The following is a 15859-nucleotide window of genomic DNA, read 5'->3' as shown; positions in this document are numbered from 1 at the left end:
AAATGATGTAGATAGAGATGGAGATATGGTTGTTGTTGATATAGAAGTTGATGTTGGAAATGACGATGAGCTTGGTGCGTTGGCGTTACTAATAATAGCTGCAATTGTTGACGTTAGTGGAAAAGTTGAATTTTTTGTGTTGTTTTTGTCGCTTAAGTAATCAAGAGAGAGCGCCCATGTCATGACTCCGCCATATCCTTCTTGTATCAGCCAGGTCGTCTGTACGGTCAAATAAATCCAACATTATAATAGTATTTCATAAGTAATACGTTTTAATGAAGAAATATGGTACCGTTGTGTCTTATGTAGGATACAATGATTCATGTAAGTATATATATTTACATGTTAATCAATTATTGTGCTAATCTATTATTTGTATTAGAACTTTAAATACATTATTTTCTTATGTCCGCACATTTTTCAATTTGATTTTTTTAATTAATCTATTATATATACCAGGTATATATATATTGACATACGCATCACATGCATATAGATTATACATGTACTTATACATATATCTATATCTACACAATAACCATATTACTATTAACAGATTGTTAAAGTTTGTCATTGACCCTTTCAGTGCCGAATTAAGATATAAATTTCCAGTCAAAATATTTCAATACAATATCCTTCCTGTAGAATACGTATGTTAAAACTACAATGATTGAATCTCCCAACCTCCTCTCCCCTCCCCTCTCTAAACCTCTTTTGCTTTGTATCTCCACATACAATATTCCATTGCTTTTTGTATATTTTTTCTTGTTCTCCAAGTGTTTGCTCGTGTGTATCTGAGTGTGACTTCTGTGTGAATGAAGGTGATAAGATATTGCTACTGATGATGATAATCATGATGATGAAGATAAGATGTTGATAATGATAATGATGATAATGATGATTGAAGACAAATGATTGCTTTTTGTTTTATACTACATGTATATATAAATGCCTTGAAAAATAAACAATTACAAAATTTTTTATTTGTTCCTTTGATTGCATATTATCAGCTTTTTTGAGATATATCTTCTGAAATGATTTCTAATAACGTTTTATATATAGAGGAATCAGTCACATACAAATGAGATACTTACTGGCTCTCTCTCCACCTACCAGAACACTTTCATGGTTACACGAACAGTATCATAATATACTGGTATGGTTGAGGTACGCTTTTGGCTATGATTATAACCAAACTTGAAATAGGCAGTTGTAAGCTATGCTTAGTTCTTTAAAAGATATAACCTACCATAGAGTCGCTACTCATTTGTCACGCTTTCCTAGCTTGCTAGCTAGAATTGCATAACCCTTTGCAAGATTAGTATGGTAAAAAATGCGGTATCGACATTGAACACTTATTTTGGAGGGAGGACATGGTAATTGATTAGAGTGTACTGAGACAGAACGTGACATAACAGAACAGCATATTTAGTATCAATTCATCGCTCCCCCTCATTCCGCTGTTCTATGCTCGGTATGGGTAGGTGCGTGGTCAATCTCTCACCTTTTCAGTCATACTCAGAACATCGTCGTAACCAATCCATTGATCTCCATACACAATATATGGCAGGTCGTCATCTCTGTACTGTACCGCTCCTTTCTCTATAAGCTGGTTTATCTAAAAGAATTAAAAAAGTATCTAGAATTAAGGATGTATTCTTCTGAGGTTTCAGTCCCGTTTTAGTCTCGTTTCGAGATAGGTCAAAGAAGTTATGAGATTTTTTAATTAAACTATCAATATCTGTAGCAAGGTGCCAGTTGCAAATTTTGTCAAAAATTCCATTTCTATTCTTAGTAGATTTTTTAAAAACGTGGATTTTAAGAAATGACCCATTTTGCGACCATTTTGAAAATGTGTTAAATATTTTAGTTATTTAAGCTTTTTTTTCTTTTTTGCTAAAATCATCACTACGCAAGTATTTTTTGCTTTATCGAGCCAATTTTTGCTGGTGTTATTTCCTAGTATCGTGGTTATTAAAACATCAAGTGATACGTTTTTATCACTTTTAAACATTTAATGGTTATTTTAGCACTTTTATTTTTTACTGTAAAATATTGAAAAATAACAGTTATTGAAATAGGGCAAAAAAGTAAGCACAGGACTCCCCATTTTTCTGCCTGTTTTAGAGAGAGCAAATATTTCCCTATTGATAAGCAAAATATTTCCAAAAGTTTAATATCAGTTTTTTTTTTTTGCTGTTAAGGGTTAAATATGGCAAAAATGGCTGAAAATGGTGCATTTTGTAGCTCATAACTAAGGGGTAGGGGTAGCATCTGTTGTTATTCTGAGAAAAATATGAGTCTTATTAATCATAACTGCTATATTTTAAAAGAAGACCACTAGAAATAGAAAAAAATTATGCAACATCCATGCATACCAAACACCTCATAAGGAAATTGTAGGTTTAATCTCTGGTGTTTATGGTCAATATGGCAAAATTCAGTGACAGTTGCTCAAAAACGAGCACATGGACATATGTTTTTTCTCCCATTTTCTTCTATAGTATGAACTTCTATTTCCAAAAATGCGCGTGAGAAAAAGTTTAATACAAGAAAATATTGACTTCTCAGAGGTGTACATCCTAAATAAGACTGCTTACAATGATACCAATGATACAATTTCGCTCTGTCAAATATTCTTTTCCAAGATTTCATAGACGCTTCCTATGAATGTCTATCATAAACCAATTAAATATTCAGAATGATGCTTATAATTAACATGTAATTTGAATAACTCAGTGAGGAACTAATTGGCATTAATTTTCTTGCGTTCATTTATTTTCACAATAAACCAAATTCCGATATAGCGCATTGCTATCTAAGCCCATGGTTGAGTTTGGCTAAAGACTGCGTTGCTCTTAACATTTCCTGCAAAAGCGTTCTTTGTGTTTGACGTCATAATACTCGATGCACAAATCTTTTATTCTCTGCAAAAATAACCTCGAATAGATCTGAGTGTAATATATGGCATTGAATTATTCATTTATATTTTTGGACATGTAAAATTGGCAATGGAGACCAACTTTAGCTTGGATGTTTTCTGAAACTAATTTTAAATGAATGAAATCGATATTATCTAAACTAATATTAATAGCTTTAAATAGTTAAACAATTCCTTTTAGAGACGCGTTTTCAATAGTTACATTCCTATCTCCGAAAATCAATTCAATATATCATATGCTAGTGTCATTCGTTATGAAAATTTGAAAACAATTTTGTTTCGATCGAACCTATATTTTGGGGGATTAACCTTTTAATTAATATTAACCATTTAACACATACTATAGAAAATACAGATTATATAAGGAAAAGCCGAAATAAGTAATATTAGACTCGTAAATCACAAATTATACAAGGAAGAACTGATATGTCTTATGCGGAACAAAAGACAAAGCCCGGTTATGCAAAGGGTGATTAGCTTTATAACTCGATTAGTGAAATTCCATTTTTCATTTATTACACAACCTGTGATTATATCTTCACTAAGTAAGTACGTACAGAATAGACTTTTTAAAAATCTGGTGAAATTTTGTAAATCGGACTCATTCACGTACCACGTGATACCCGATAACGTTTGTGCGGGACTATTGTTTCTATTGGTGATGGAATGGCGTCAAATGACGTTATTTCAGCGGAAGATTTCAAAGAGTTACGTTCTATCACCACTGGAGATACTAGTCCCGCACAAACGTTATCGGGTATCACGTGGTACGTGAATTAGTCCCATTTAGTATTATAAGAAAGAATTTTATCTGGATTGAATGTTTTCAGCAAATTGTGATGAAGCTAATCCCGCTTTGAACAACTGGACCCATGTCTCCACACAGCGCAAGGTCTTCATTTGCTTACCTCGCAGTAAGACAGGTAACCAGCAACCTTAGTGTTAGTGCCTGGATCGGATGGATCACAAGCGCCGGCGAATATGCCATAGTCACTAGCATCGTCCAGAGTGTAACCAACGCCAAAAGTCGGTAGTCCTATATTCAGCTGCTCTTTCGCGACACCAAGGCTGGTCCAGTAGTTAGCCGCCCATACCTGTGGAACCGTGTAGTTTTAGTCTTTGATTATTGTTATCTTGGTGTACATGTTTTATAACTACACTATGATACAGAATGACGAATGAAACTAAGAGCATTGTGAAGTTGAACACCAGGAAAAAACCTTAGTATGTACAGTAGTTATCGTTTGATTTCAGTTTGGCGTCAAATATATATAGAGAATATCTCTTGTTTCTTGATGAATAACTAATATTTCGTGGAGTGGGGTGGACACATTGATAATTTTCACGAGTGTATTTTACGTCTCTATTCCAGGTCTACACTTGGCCAACTGATACCAGTACATGTAGTTCAATCAGCCTCGATTTTCCTGCTTACTACTTCAGCCCCAACATGGGGGACACATTTCGAGACCAATAACACAATATTTATGACTTCCTTTATGGTAAGCCCCTATATTTTGTATTGACAATAAATCTTTTTTTATCAAAAGATGGATTAATAAGGGTGTTCTAAATGTTTGTGATTTCTTAGACCAAGAGAACAATTTTATATTTAAAAGTATTAAGGGATACAGTAATGTTTCATTGAAAAAAAATGATAACATCAAAGCAAAGATGGAAGCAACAAGCTGTCTTTAGAAACATACACTGGAAAAACAGATATAAAATACTTTTTCAAATTACCAAAGACACACCAATACAATGGTTTCAGTATAGACTACAATACCGTATAATTTTGATAATTACTTTAAAAACTATAAATATTTCTGAATATGCTATCTGCAACACAGAGGTTGAAACTATAGAACACGTTTTTTGAAAAAATATATGAAAAAAACTAATAATGTTGTGGAATTTAAATTAGAAACAGTACTCTTTGGTGAGACCGAAAATTTTTTTCAATATCGCTTTATTTTTTTATTCTTTATATAAAGTTTTACATTTTTCCTGTATCAAGGAAAACACTAAACATAAATATGGAAGGTTTGAGTGAGTTTTGTGTACAAATCATGATGTTGAAAAAACGTGGAAATGTATATATTGAGAAATGGATTAATTTGAAACATAGTTTTAAGTAGTTCTTGAATTATGCCAATCAATGTTTGTATGATGTTTTATTTTGAAGTACTTAAATATGTATGATTTGAGCCCTTTCTGGTTTGTTAGTATACACCATGGGTATGAAGGGTCTATACTTCTTTATATATATATATGTGTGTGTGTGTGTGTGTCTTTTTTGTGCTAGTTTTTATTTGTTTATACAAATATTTTACTCTCTCTATTACAAACATTGCACCAAAACAATAAATCCCAAATCATTATGTTACCAAAATATCCAATACACATGTATTTTCTTTAAAATGTTTTTTTTTTTCTTTTCTACATTTCAAAACGTTATGCCCCTTTAACTATAAAATGTAATTGCTTTAAACTCAACAAAACAAAACACAATAGGTGATGTTTATCATCTTTAGTTTGACAACGTATGAAGTGACAACATACCATTGTTCGCTGGGCTCTGTCGCCATCACTTCCGGGACGTATGTGCAGACGGCTATGGTGGTCAGTAAAGCCTTCCCAGTGGCCCGTCATTCCAAACGTCATTAGATTGAGCCAGTCAAGGTTTCTACATTAAGATTACGGATATTGATATTTTCCAAGATATTTTTTCCCAAAAGATTTCGGAAATAGAAATGATTTACATAACAATCCATAAAAGGTTGATCCATCATTGAATTTAAAATCTAGGAAATTCCTTCCCTTGCTTATAAACCTTGAAATTTGCTGTCGAAAATTCTCGCTAATTGGTTAAAACTACATCCATAAATATCTTAACATTTACGCAATCCTAGGTGTAGTTCACAGAAACAGGATTTCCATCAGAGGATAAGTTACTACAGTATTACCAAAACCAAACGAGTTTCAATCACGTGTTCAGTCATTCCGCTTACCTAGCCATGCTGGCTGTATCGTATGATGCGTCTATGACATCCTTTTCGGGACTTACGCTTGCTGTTAGGAGATATCTGTCTTTACCAGAGCGTAAACATTCCGAATCGAATGCATGTCGGAGCATCTATGACATCAAAAACAAACGATGGTTGATATGGTAGTGAGTGTGCGTTTACTATTCTTTATTGTTTGCAAATCAAATCATTAAATAAAGTATTTCAGTTTGCCTCTTGCAAGTTGTAAGTAATGAACAAATCAGGGTTATTGGAATCGCTTTAAGAAATGATTCTTGATAAACTTTAAAACAATAAATTTCACCTTGATCAAATTGCCATAAAAACGTTGGTCAGTTGCAGGGCGTGAACCATCTCTGAATGCGGGATACTGCCATGCTACATCAAGTCCATCAAAGTTATAACTACTGAAGAAGCTCAGGACGGACCTTACAAATGTGAACATGGAGAGCCGATTGGATACCATATTTGAGAATGCCGCACTTCCGCTTTCCCAGCCACCGACAGACAAAATAGTCTTTAGGTTGGGGTATATGTTTTTCAACCGATTGATTTGGCGATACCTGAATGTCCAGAATTTGAAACATGATTAGTGAAATTATAATGACATGGCATGTTATAGATACTGATAATGATGATGGGTATGTTTTCCTATTACAGATAAGTTTCGCCTTGAAAATTAATACGTGAACAATTATAATGATGAAAGTATTTGCTGCATGTTTGTGTTGATGTTTAAATCTTACATTTGCACAGATAAAACTGATAACAAAAATGCGTAGCCGTTGGATATACGTATCTAATTCATAATGTGTGTATAGAATGCTTGACAAAAGCATCGATATGACATTATGAAAACACATAATGGGTTGTTTTGATTTGTTTGGTGGTTTTTTGGTGTTTCTTTTTAATTTTTTTAATTCATTAAATCATGTATTAACTTTAACAATACATACCCTTCCGCAGAAGGGCTCTCACACCATTTGGATATTTAATAATATCAATTTTAAACATAAACTTACAACACTCAACACATTATTACATATATAATCGGAATTTACACTACTTTTATATATCTCAATCATTCATACCGATTCAAAATTATAAATATATATATAATTAAATCAATGAATACTTGTTAATTAATACTAATTATCAGCAAATATGTCAGGGGAGACAACTCTTATATAACAAAATCAGAAGGGATACAACTGATTGATTGTTAGGTGTTAATAGTCAAGACACAATGAGTTTACTTACAGCTTTAGGTCCTGCGCATACAATGGTGCCAGCCTATCGTTGCGGACTGTGGCGTAAGACACTGTGATGTGTGTGCATACCTCGGGGTCAATGTCCCACGGGGTGAAGCCATCGGGTCTATCCCCAGCCCACACCGTGAAGGTGCAGACCTGTCGATATTTACTTGGTTCTGAAACGATAAATGGAAATTAATTGATACATATGGACGATGAAAAAAGGGAATTCGATGTCATTCAACATTTACAAGTCTTTAAATTATAAAAGCTGTAAAAAAACAAACGTTGTTAATTTGTACATTTCGTAGCGCCAACTTAACACTTATCATTTCCTGATTACTCTTTAAAATTTCTGATAATACTAGCACTTCCAAGCAACATATACAGTTAAGTCACATTTGTAACAGGGCGATCCACCATTTCCCGGTGTTCGTATACTCACTTTGTTCTGCAGCCTGTAGTGAGTCTTTGATCTGATTTAACAAAGGGAATCGCCTATACGAGGAGTTACAAATAAAGTCGAAATCATCCGAAGCTATTTCATATGCCACCGTACCGCCGTACCCTTCATGTACCAACCATTCAACCTAAAGATAAAATAAATCGCATATGATACTTTAGTCAAATAAAATGGATGATTACTTCAAGCTGTAAATCAAAAATGATCTATTCGCATATTTATGGTATTGGAAACATTTGTTCTTAAAGCTTTGCAAAATTAGCTCTAGACCGTCCTTCAGGCAAGACAGCAATTAACATGCATATATGGCTTTTATGTAAAGAATTTTTATTTCATATTTTCAAAATCAACTACCTGTTTCAGTGTACATCCTATCAATAACAATAATAAAACTACTTTAACTCAACTCTACGCGTTCATATTTGGCGGTAAAACTCCTCTCTGAAATTCAAACATATATTTCATAGACAGCTATCCAGTAATAGTACAGTAAAACATGGTTATAACGAACCTCTGGGGACCAACATAAACACTTCGTATATATATGTGAGCCTAGTTAAATATATACATTATTTTGTTATAAGCGTGTTCGTTGTAAACATGTTATACTCTAATTGTCTAAACTGTCAGTAAGGCTATCTAACCTTATCCTTCAGACTTTGTTCATCATCGTAAGCTACCCACAGATCTCCGTCCACCAGATAGGGTATGAAGTAGTCACGATAGGACTGGCCTCCTTGTTCAAGCAATAGACAAACCTGCCAAAACAGTAGTATTCTTACATTTTATATTCTGCATTTTACAGAGTGATCTGCCCTTACGGGTAGGTATGGATTGTGTTGTCTGTCTGTAATTCTTTAATATTCTAAGGCGAAATTAGTATTTATATATTGGACCACTAAAATTCTACTGTCATCAAATATCATAAATATTTAATGAAAGAATTTCGGAATTGTAAATAATAGAAGGTTATTCAAATTTGATTGAGAATAAACTTTTTTTAGATGAAGAAATCCTAAAGATTATTGTTAATTTGTTAAGGAAAAGAATATAAATCGAGTTTTAGTATATAGGAACAGCTGGGTATGATTGCAACCATGACCAGTGCTGTAATGTACGATCGATATGTATTACATAGTAAAACTATCTTATTGCAAAAAATTACAACCAGTTTCCCGTGATATAACAGCATATAAAGAAGCAATCAACCTACGTTCTCTGCTAGTTAATTTATTGATCTGTTAATAAAGTCGTCTTATTCAGAAATGAAAAAAAATGAATAATGATACACAAAACATCTTTTCTAAATTAAATTATTAATTTATATCATTTTCCATCTTTACATTATTGTTTAACCTATAAATTTACATTGTATTCATTCATTGATTTTTATTTTCTTAAAAGCCAAAGTCGTTTCACTTACCTCGTAATACGATAGTACACCTGGAGTACCGGTGTATAATCCAGCATCACCTATTCGGTTAAATACCGAACCTATCTCATAATTGGCCGGGTTATTTAGTATATAGCTAAGGGCTTCCAAGGAAACACCAATGTTTATTTTTGACTTCGGGACTCCTTGTTGTACCCAGTATCTCGCTGCCCATTGCTACAAAAATGTGTAAGGAATCATTAACAAAAAGTCTGTTGAATATGTGTATTTGTATTTTTGAAAGGTAGTGTTGGTAATTTTCAAACCGAATGCTTGTTTGATTATAGGTCACATTATCAAATAATCTCTCTATCTCTAAGAAGCCAACCTTTGTCACAAGACCATAAACATAGAAAATGAACTTTAACTAATAAAATTCAAGATGATCATGTTTGTCATCCAGCTTAGTGGTACGCGTCCTGAATAGTCCATAGGTTACTATCACAGTAGTTATATCTATCCCTGTTGCTTTGTGTTTAAACAACATATAAGCAAGTAGTTAAATGTAGATTGGTCCTTTGTTATGCATCAAAACAATCGCAAAATTGTACACGGTGGTTGACTGTATATAGAGTGCCGCTTTCTTTGTCATTTTCAAAAGTCTTTGCATGCTTGTGATTCATTTATTTCTCATTAACTTCTTCAGTTTTACTCTGAGATGGTTCATGGTTGGATATAACGAGAGTGAAAGTAACCCTTGAAGTATCGAGGAAGGCTGATAAGATGGTTTTACTGTAATCAAAGGCCGGGGACAGTGATTGATATGAGGGTGGCGTAATTTTAAAACCAGCTTGGTAGATATGACTGACCCTTTCGATAAATAATAGCACAACTAATATCTGCCACTATTTCTATGAAACATAAGAGGCGTAATATTCCCGATGTCTGCCTTGAAATTGATCATGAATTCAAGTGGTTGTCTGTAGTTGGTGTGCACATTATAAAAGTAAATATGGGCGGTAATATATAGTACAAGCTAAATAAGCCGAAACTAAATACGTATTTAAATTACATAATATTGACCAACTATTTACCATGTTAAATTCGCTTTCTCTGGCTGTATCATTTGGCCTGCTGACAAGTGGGCTATGATGGGACGTCTGATTACCTAGGTCCTGCACTTGTCGATATAAGTTATCAGTAGCCAGATTGAAGAAGTCAACATGCCTGTAAAATATCACAGTATATACATTGTAACATGGATAAGGACCATTGTAATAAGTTAAACCATGACCGAGTCATATTATCTAGCATAAATTGGGTTCAATTGTATAACTACTTTAATCGTTTTTATTTAGTGCAGTTTTTTTAGCAAACATCCGAAACACTGCAAGTCATAATTTATTTGCGCGGATTTAAATTAGTACAATTCGGTGACTCAATATATGTTTAGCTTCAACAAATGTATCATAGAGATATGCGAGAATCGTATGAAAAGATACTACAAATATATATATATCTATATATCTATAAAAAAAATATCGCTGTACATGAATTAGCGCCTCACAGACAGCACGAAAAGCGCTAAAACAAAACTAGCACTAAAATAAATACGGTAACAGCGCATACGCAATACATTCATCTGATACTACTTGCTTTTTAATATGTAACACAACATCGTATTCGTTATATAACACTATTTCATACTTTAATATTTTACATCAGATATCATTACTCTTATTTACTGTATGTTCAGTGCGTTAATATATAAGCTGTATTGTGGTTAGGATTACAAAACAATACAACTTATATATTAACACACTGACCTTGTGCATTTTTAATCCTGCAACATTATTCAAATACATACACATTTGAGCTGATATATGCCGAAAATGTTGCAAATACACATGCATATCCTTCTTCAAAACAATATTTCTCCTCGAAATAGGTCAGTCGAATCACAACCGTTTTCAATCAGTGCCGAATAGCAAAATATTTAAGCAGTAAGTGTATTCCGACAACACCAATGTTGGTTACAGGATAAAATAATATATTCCATCTTAATATAATGTTAAAATAATTACGATACATAAAATAATTTACGACAGGAATTGTGATAAAACAATGTACGAGATAATAATTATGATCTTTCACATTTATATTATTAGGTTTGAGACATCATGTTATATCAACAATTCGCCATGATTGCAATTCAGTAATGAACGTTTGATACTCACTTTATCATTTCTGGAATGTCATACACGGCATCAACATTTTCCTTAATTGTCCCAACAGTGGTTGTCAAAAGCAGGCGCGTTTTTCTAGATTTGACACATTCGTTTTCAAAAGTGTTTACCAATCTCTGAAAAGTTGTACATAATTGAACATTACGATATATCTGGCTGAATAATAATCTTTACATATATTCTCCATTTGAATATTAAGAAGTTATCTGGTAGGTGTTGATTGTGAAGTTATATGTTCATGCGAGCGTAACGTCATACTTTTCAGAGAAAACAACTTGAATTTCCTTCGCAAAATGATAATGCCATAATGGATACATACCCGCAAGGAAAGCAACTATGAAAGATGCAATATGCTATATGATTGTTCTAAAACATATTTATTGAGTCATCAATGAGTTATCAAACTTAAGGATATATTGTAAGAAAAAGTAAGTTGTTAACTTAGTTGATCTATATGAACCTCTAATACATAGTGTGCGGAACGTCACGTGATCAATATATACTGGGCGATGTACGTTAGCATTTGGTCACGTGGCATAGAATTCCCTACAGAAATGAAAGACAGCGAAAGTGATATCGAAAGTTAAATGATTTACAAATTGACGAAAATAAGTTTGGAATGAGGGGAGAAATGACTATAACAAGTAACAGGAGTACAGTATTATATTTTATTTAAATTGAGGTCTATGTTGCAGCGTCGTATGTACAACCAGTGTTATAACGTGTCAAAATGATTTGAGGCTAACACGTGACTTACGTACCAGATAGGATATTTATTGATTAATTAAAAGTACATCGTTCATACGTACCCTACAGAGACCCGAATATTTGGTTTTGTCTACCCCTGAATAAGTTATCGCCCCATACTCCCAGTCCAAGTCAATGCCATCAAATCCGTATTCCCGTAAGAGCTGAACAGTCGATTCCACGAACTCTATCTGTCGTCTTGGTTTTGATACCATATTGACGAAGTCTGCGGTGTCGCCTATTAAAGCGAGTATAACCTTCAAATTCGGATTGGCCGATTTGAGGCTAATCACCTGACGGACACTGAAACACAAACACACTGAGGTTGGTACTTCACGTAATATTCCTAAATTAAAATGCTAAAATATCAATATTTAAAAATCCAATACTTGAATGCTTTCAGGCTAACACAATTTTACCGTTATCAAAAATCGTCGATAGTGGATCTCCACCCTCTCCTCAAAGAACATCATTACCATTTCGACAGTTTCTAAAACTTAGTGTTGACAAATAATATGATGTTTTATGTGTCTCATATATGTTACTTATGTCAGTATATGTTAAAGATTTAAAGTTAAGTTGCATAGCCTACCCATAGTATTAAGCAAATTTGTTTAAAAAAAGACATTTGAAGAGTGCTGAAAACCAAATGAAAGCGATTAGACCAAATTGGCTTGTCGAAATGAAATAATTAAATAGTGGGTTCTTATCAAAATACATCTTTGCAAATTTGTTTTAAACAAAAACCTCAACATCCAATAGCCATCAAACAAACTTAATCGTATATTAAATATTGGAAACAATGAACAGTGCGTTTTCTCTATTAGAACAGTTAATAAATGTTTACTTTCATAACAACAATCAGTCTTGAAAATACCATCGCACATTCCACTTTAATTATGTCACAAGAATTAGATAATCATTATTAAATAGCGGTCAAATAATAGAAGACGTCTTTATGGCGTTGCATCGCTATGTTAGCTAGGAAGCTTTCACATATCAGTACAATGGCGCACTTAAAAGACGCATAATGATTTGATGTTAAATATTTGGACTTATGGCAGACTTAAGTTGTGAATCATAGGTAAATAAAATGTAAAACTGATGGCTTTATTTTCAATATAAAAAAACAATCCTTCGGACTTAATATTTGCCAAGGAAATAATTTGTTTAGATACTGATTTTATTTATAATATTTTTTGAAAATTTGGAGTCCCTCACCACGCACCACCCATAAGCACTGTATCTGTGATATCTTTAATGAAATAAAACCAAAAGTCTGCAATTTGTTGACCATGTCATTATAGATGCGTCCGTGTATCCCTCACTCACGATTTACTTGGTACATGCATTGGTTATTATAATGTATTTTATACGATATTTATCTCAAATCCTAATAAAAGTATTTCAGGTTTGTTTTATTATTCGATAAGCTATGATTAGAACTGTGGAAAAAGTAATACACACGGATCTGTTGTCGATTATAATTCGCAGAGATTCACTTTCACGAAAATAAATCGCACGCGAATAAAGGTTGGTTTACAGTATGCGCGACCATACACCATGATGGTTATTTAAGGATACTCCACCACCGACAGAGCATAAACGATACTCATTATTTTAACAATAAATTGATATATAATCGTAGATGTATGTATCTAACACAAAGATATTATAAAATGATTTATTTTCGGAATCAGTACTTCATTTCATATAGGATATATTCGCACGGAAAGTTTTCGGGATGCAACTGTTTTTAATATTTTTATCTTGGAAGTAAAAAAACTCAAATTTTTCAATGATGGTAATGGTGTAAAGTACCTTTGTAACTGAAGAAAATAATACATCGTCCGGTCCTGTTTTTGATAGAGAAAAAATACCATTTGTCAGCGGTAGAGCGTCTTTAATGTAATGATTTTTAGATAAAATGATATATTTTCTGACATACTTTTGATGTAAGTGTAACCTTTTTCTTTTCTAAAATTCGATCTGTAATAACTTTTTTATATTTATCTATATATTTCCTATGTTTGGTGAATACCATTTCTTATAAAACGTTCTAGTTTTGATATCAAATTTACAAAATTTAATGATACAACTTACAGATCTTCATCATTTTCCTTCACGTTCAAAGAATCGTTAGAGAATGTTCCAAATCCGTAGATAATGTGTGTACATAGCATAGGGTCGATATCTTCCGGACTGAAAGTCCCCAATCCAGAATGGTATATTGAGAAGTCATTGTAAAAACACACTCGTCGATACTCTGCGACTCCTGTCAAAATGAAAACCAACAAGACTTCAGCAACATAATGGTGATTAAAGCAATGTTAGTTAATTGATTTATTTTTATTAATTTCGTGGTAAAATTGGAAAACAAATATTCGAAATTCAATAGTAATCTAGTAATAGTAACAAGGCACTGCAGGTACCAAATGTCATCGCCAATGATATACAAAACAAATGGAAATAGAAAAATGAGTAATGGCATTAAGTATAAAGATACTGGGTTTTCTCAATTTGTGACAACTATAATGCTAACATAATATTGCTAGTGAGACGAAAACAACGATGCACGAAACCGTACGGATATACGTGTCTTAAACGTAATCAAAATTCAATGCAAAAGCAAACCTGAAGAGGTTAATGCACATACGAATTTACACTATCACAGTAATAATTATAGAAGAAATTAAAATGAAATGATTTAGTTCTTTCATATCTTAGCATAGCATTTTGATGGAAAAGACGTTAAAATAAGATTTTCAATTAACCTGTACGTTTTCATTATTTGAAAGGGCAGTAGGCTGCTTAATGCATAAAACACCTGTTACAGGTGGCAATTGGTTTAAATGTGCGGTTTTCTCCAGGTTTTTTTTTTAATTAAAACTTACAAACACATCGTATCCTTTTTTACCTCGTCATGCGTATGGCAGTTGTAAATTATTACATATACGAAGGCGTTCCGGTCAATAATAATGCACCTATCCTATGCTATAATATCATCTGAGCATAATGAGAATACTGAGTTTTGGATTTTTAGATTAATGATTATAAGTCTTTTTCCATAAATCTACATTTCTTTGCCCCAATAGTATCGCTATGTGCATACTGCACCAAGGTAAAAACGGACTCGATGTGTGTGTCTTTGTAAAGTCGAATGAGGTCGAACAACCCGCTCGTATTACCTGCTACATTTGTATATATTGCCAAAGTAAATATAATGACATTTGACAAAACTTAGGTGCATGCCGTTCGTCAGACAATACTAATGGGTGAAACCAGAACAATATATGGTTAAACAATTAGGAACATCAATACTATGGCAGAGAATAGGTAAGATACAAAAGGTGTCAGTGACCTTTGTTATGGATACTGCAATGTTGTCATCCAAAGTCCATGATTTGTTCTACTATTTCGTAAAATGATCTTATATTCTCAAAAGTATACTTTACTGCAAATTTTGAATGGAAATGTGTAAATTTAAAATTTAAAATCGATTTTACATTTTATTTGTTTTAGATTTTTTGATGCACTGGTCTTTCCCACCATTGTGACACACATTAAGTGACATCTGTGAACATTTCAGAAACAATCGGAAACGGGAATTTTGTCAATTCTCTGTCTAGTCTGAAATATTCGGTAATCTTTTTTTTAAACGTGCAATGACACTATGCTGTTTCTAAAAAAACGTGCAAAAAAACATGCAGTTTCGAAATCCATTGTTGTACATAATACATTTTTCGTTATAAATTGTTAATTACGAGTTAAGCTCAAATATTGTAGTGTCCTTTAAACTTAATTGTCTTAA

General features: G+C 32.9%; 1 protein-coding gene across 1 annotated transcript; it reads right to left on the bottom strand.

The window, feature by feature from the left end:
• Positions 1-5948: 5948 nt before the first annotated feature.
• Positions 5949-12263, bottom strand: LOC138319625 (acidic mammalian chitinase-like). Its single transcript, XM_069262774.1, has 9 exons — positions 12111-12263; positions 11293-11417; positions 10150-10282; positions 9107-9292; positions 8328-8441; positions 7666-7810; positions 7228-7396; positions 6401-6530; positions 5949-6077 (listed from the first exon to the last, which is right to left on the bottom strand). The coding sequence occupies exons 1-9, from the start codon at positions 12261-12263 to the stop codon at positions 5949-5951; spliced, it is 1284 nt and encodes a 427-aa protein (XP_069118875.1).
• Between the last annotated feature and the right edge of the window lie 3596 nt (positions 12264-15859).

Source organism: Argopecten irradians, chromosome 3 (assembly GCF_041381155.1).
Source record: "Argopecten irradians isolate NY chromosome 3, Ai_NY, whole genome shotgun sequence".
NCBI lineage: Eukaryota > Metazoa > Mollusca > Bivalvia > Pectinida > Pectinidae > Argopecten > Argopecten irradians.
This window is presented reverse-complemented; position numbering and strand designations above follow the sequence as displayed.

Coding starts and splice junctions, on each gene's coding strand:
- LOC138319625 (XM_069262774.1), bottom strand. CDS start 12,263: ATGGTATCAAAACCAAGACGACAGATAGAGTTCGTGGAATCGACTGTT. Junction 10,283..11,292: donor GACATTCCAGAAATGATAAA/GTGAGTATCAAA, acceptor GATATTTTACAG/GCATGTTGACTTCTTCAATC. Junction 8,442..9,106: donor GTGTACTATCGTATTACGAG/GTAAGTGAAACG, acceptor CTGTTTTGGCAG/GTTTGTCTATTGCTTGAACA.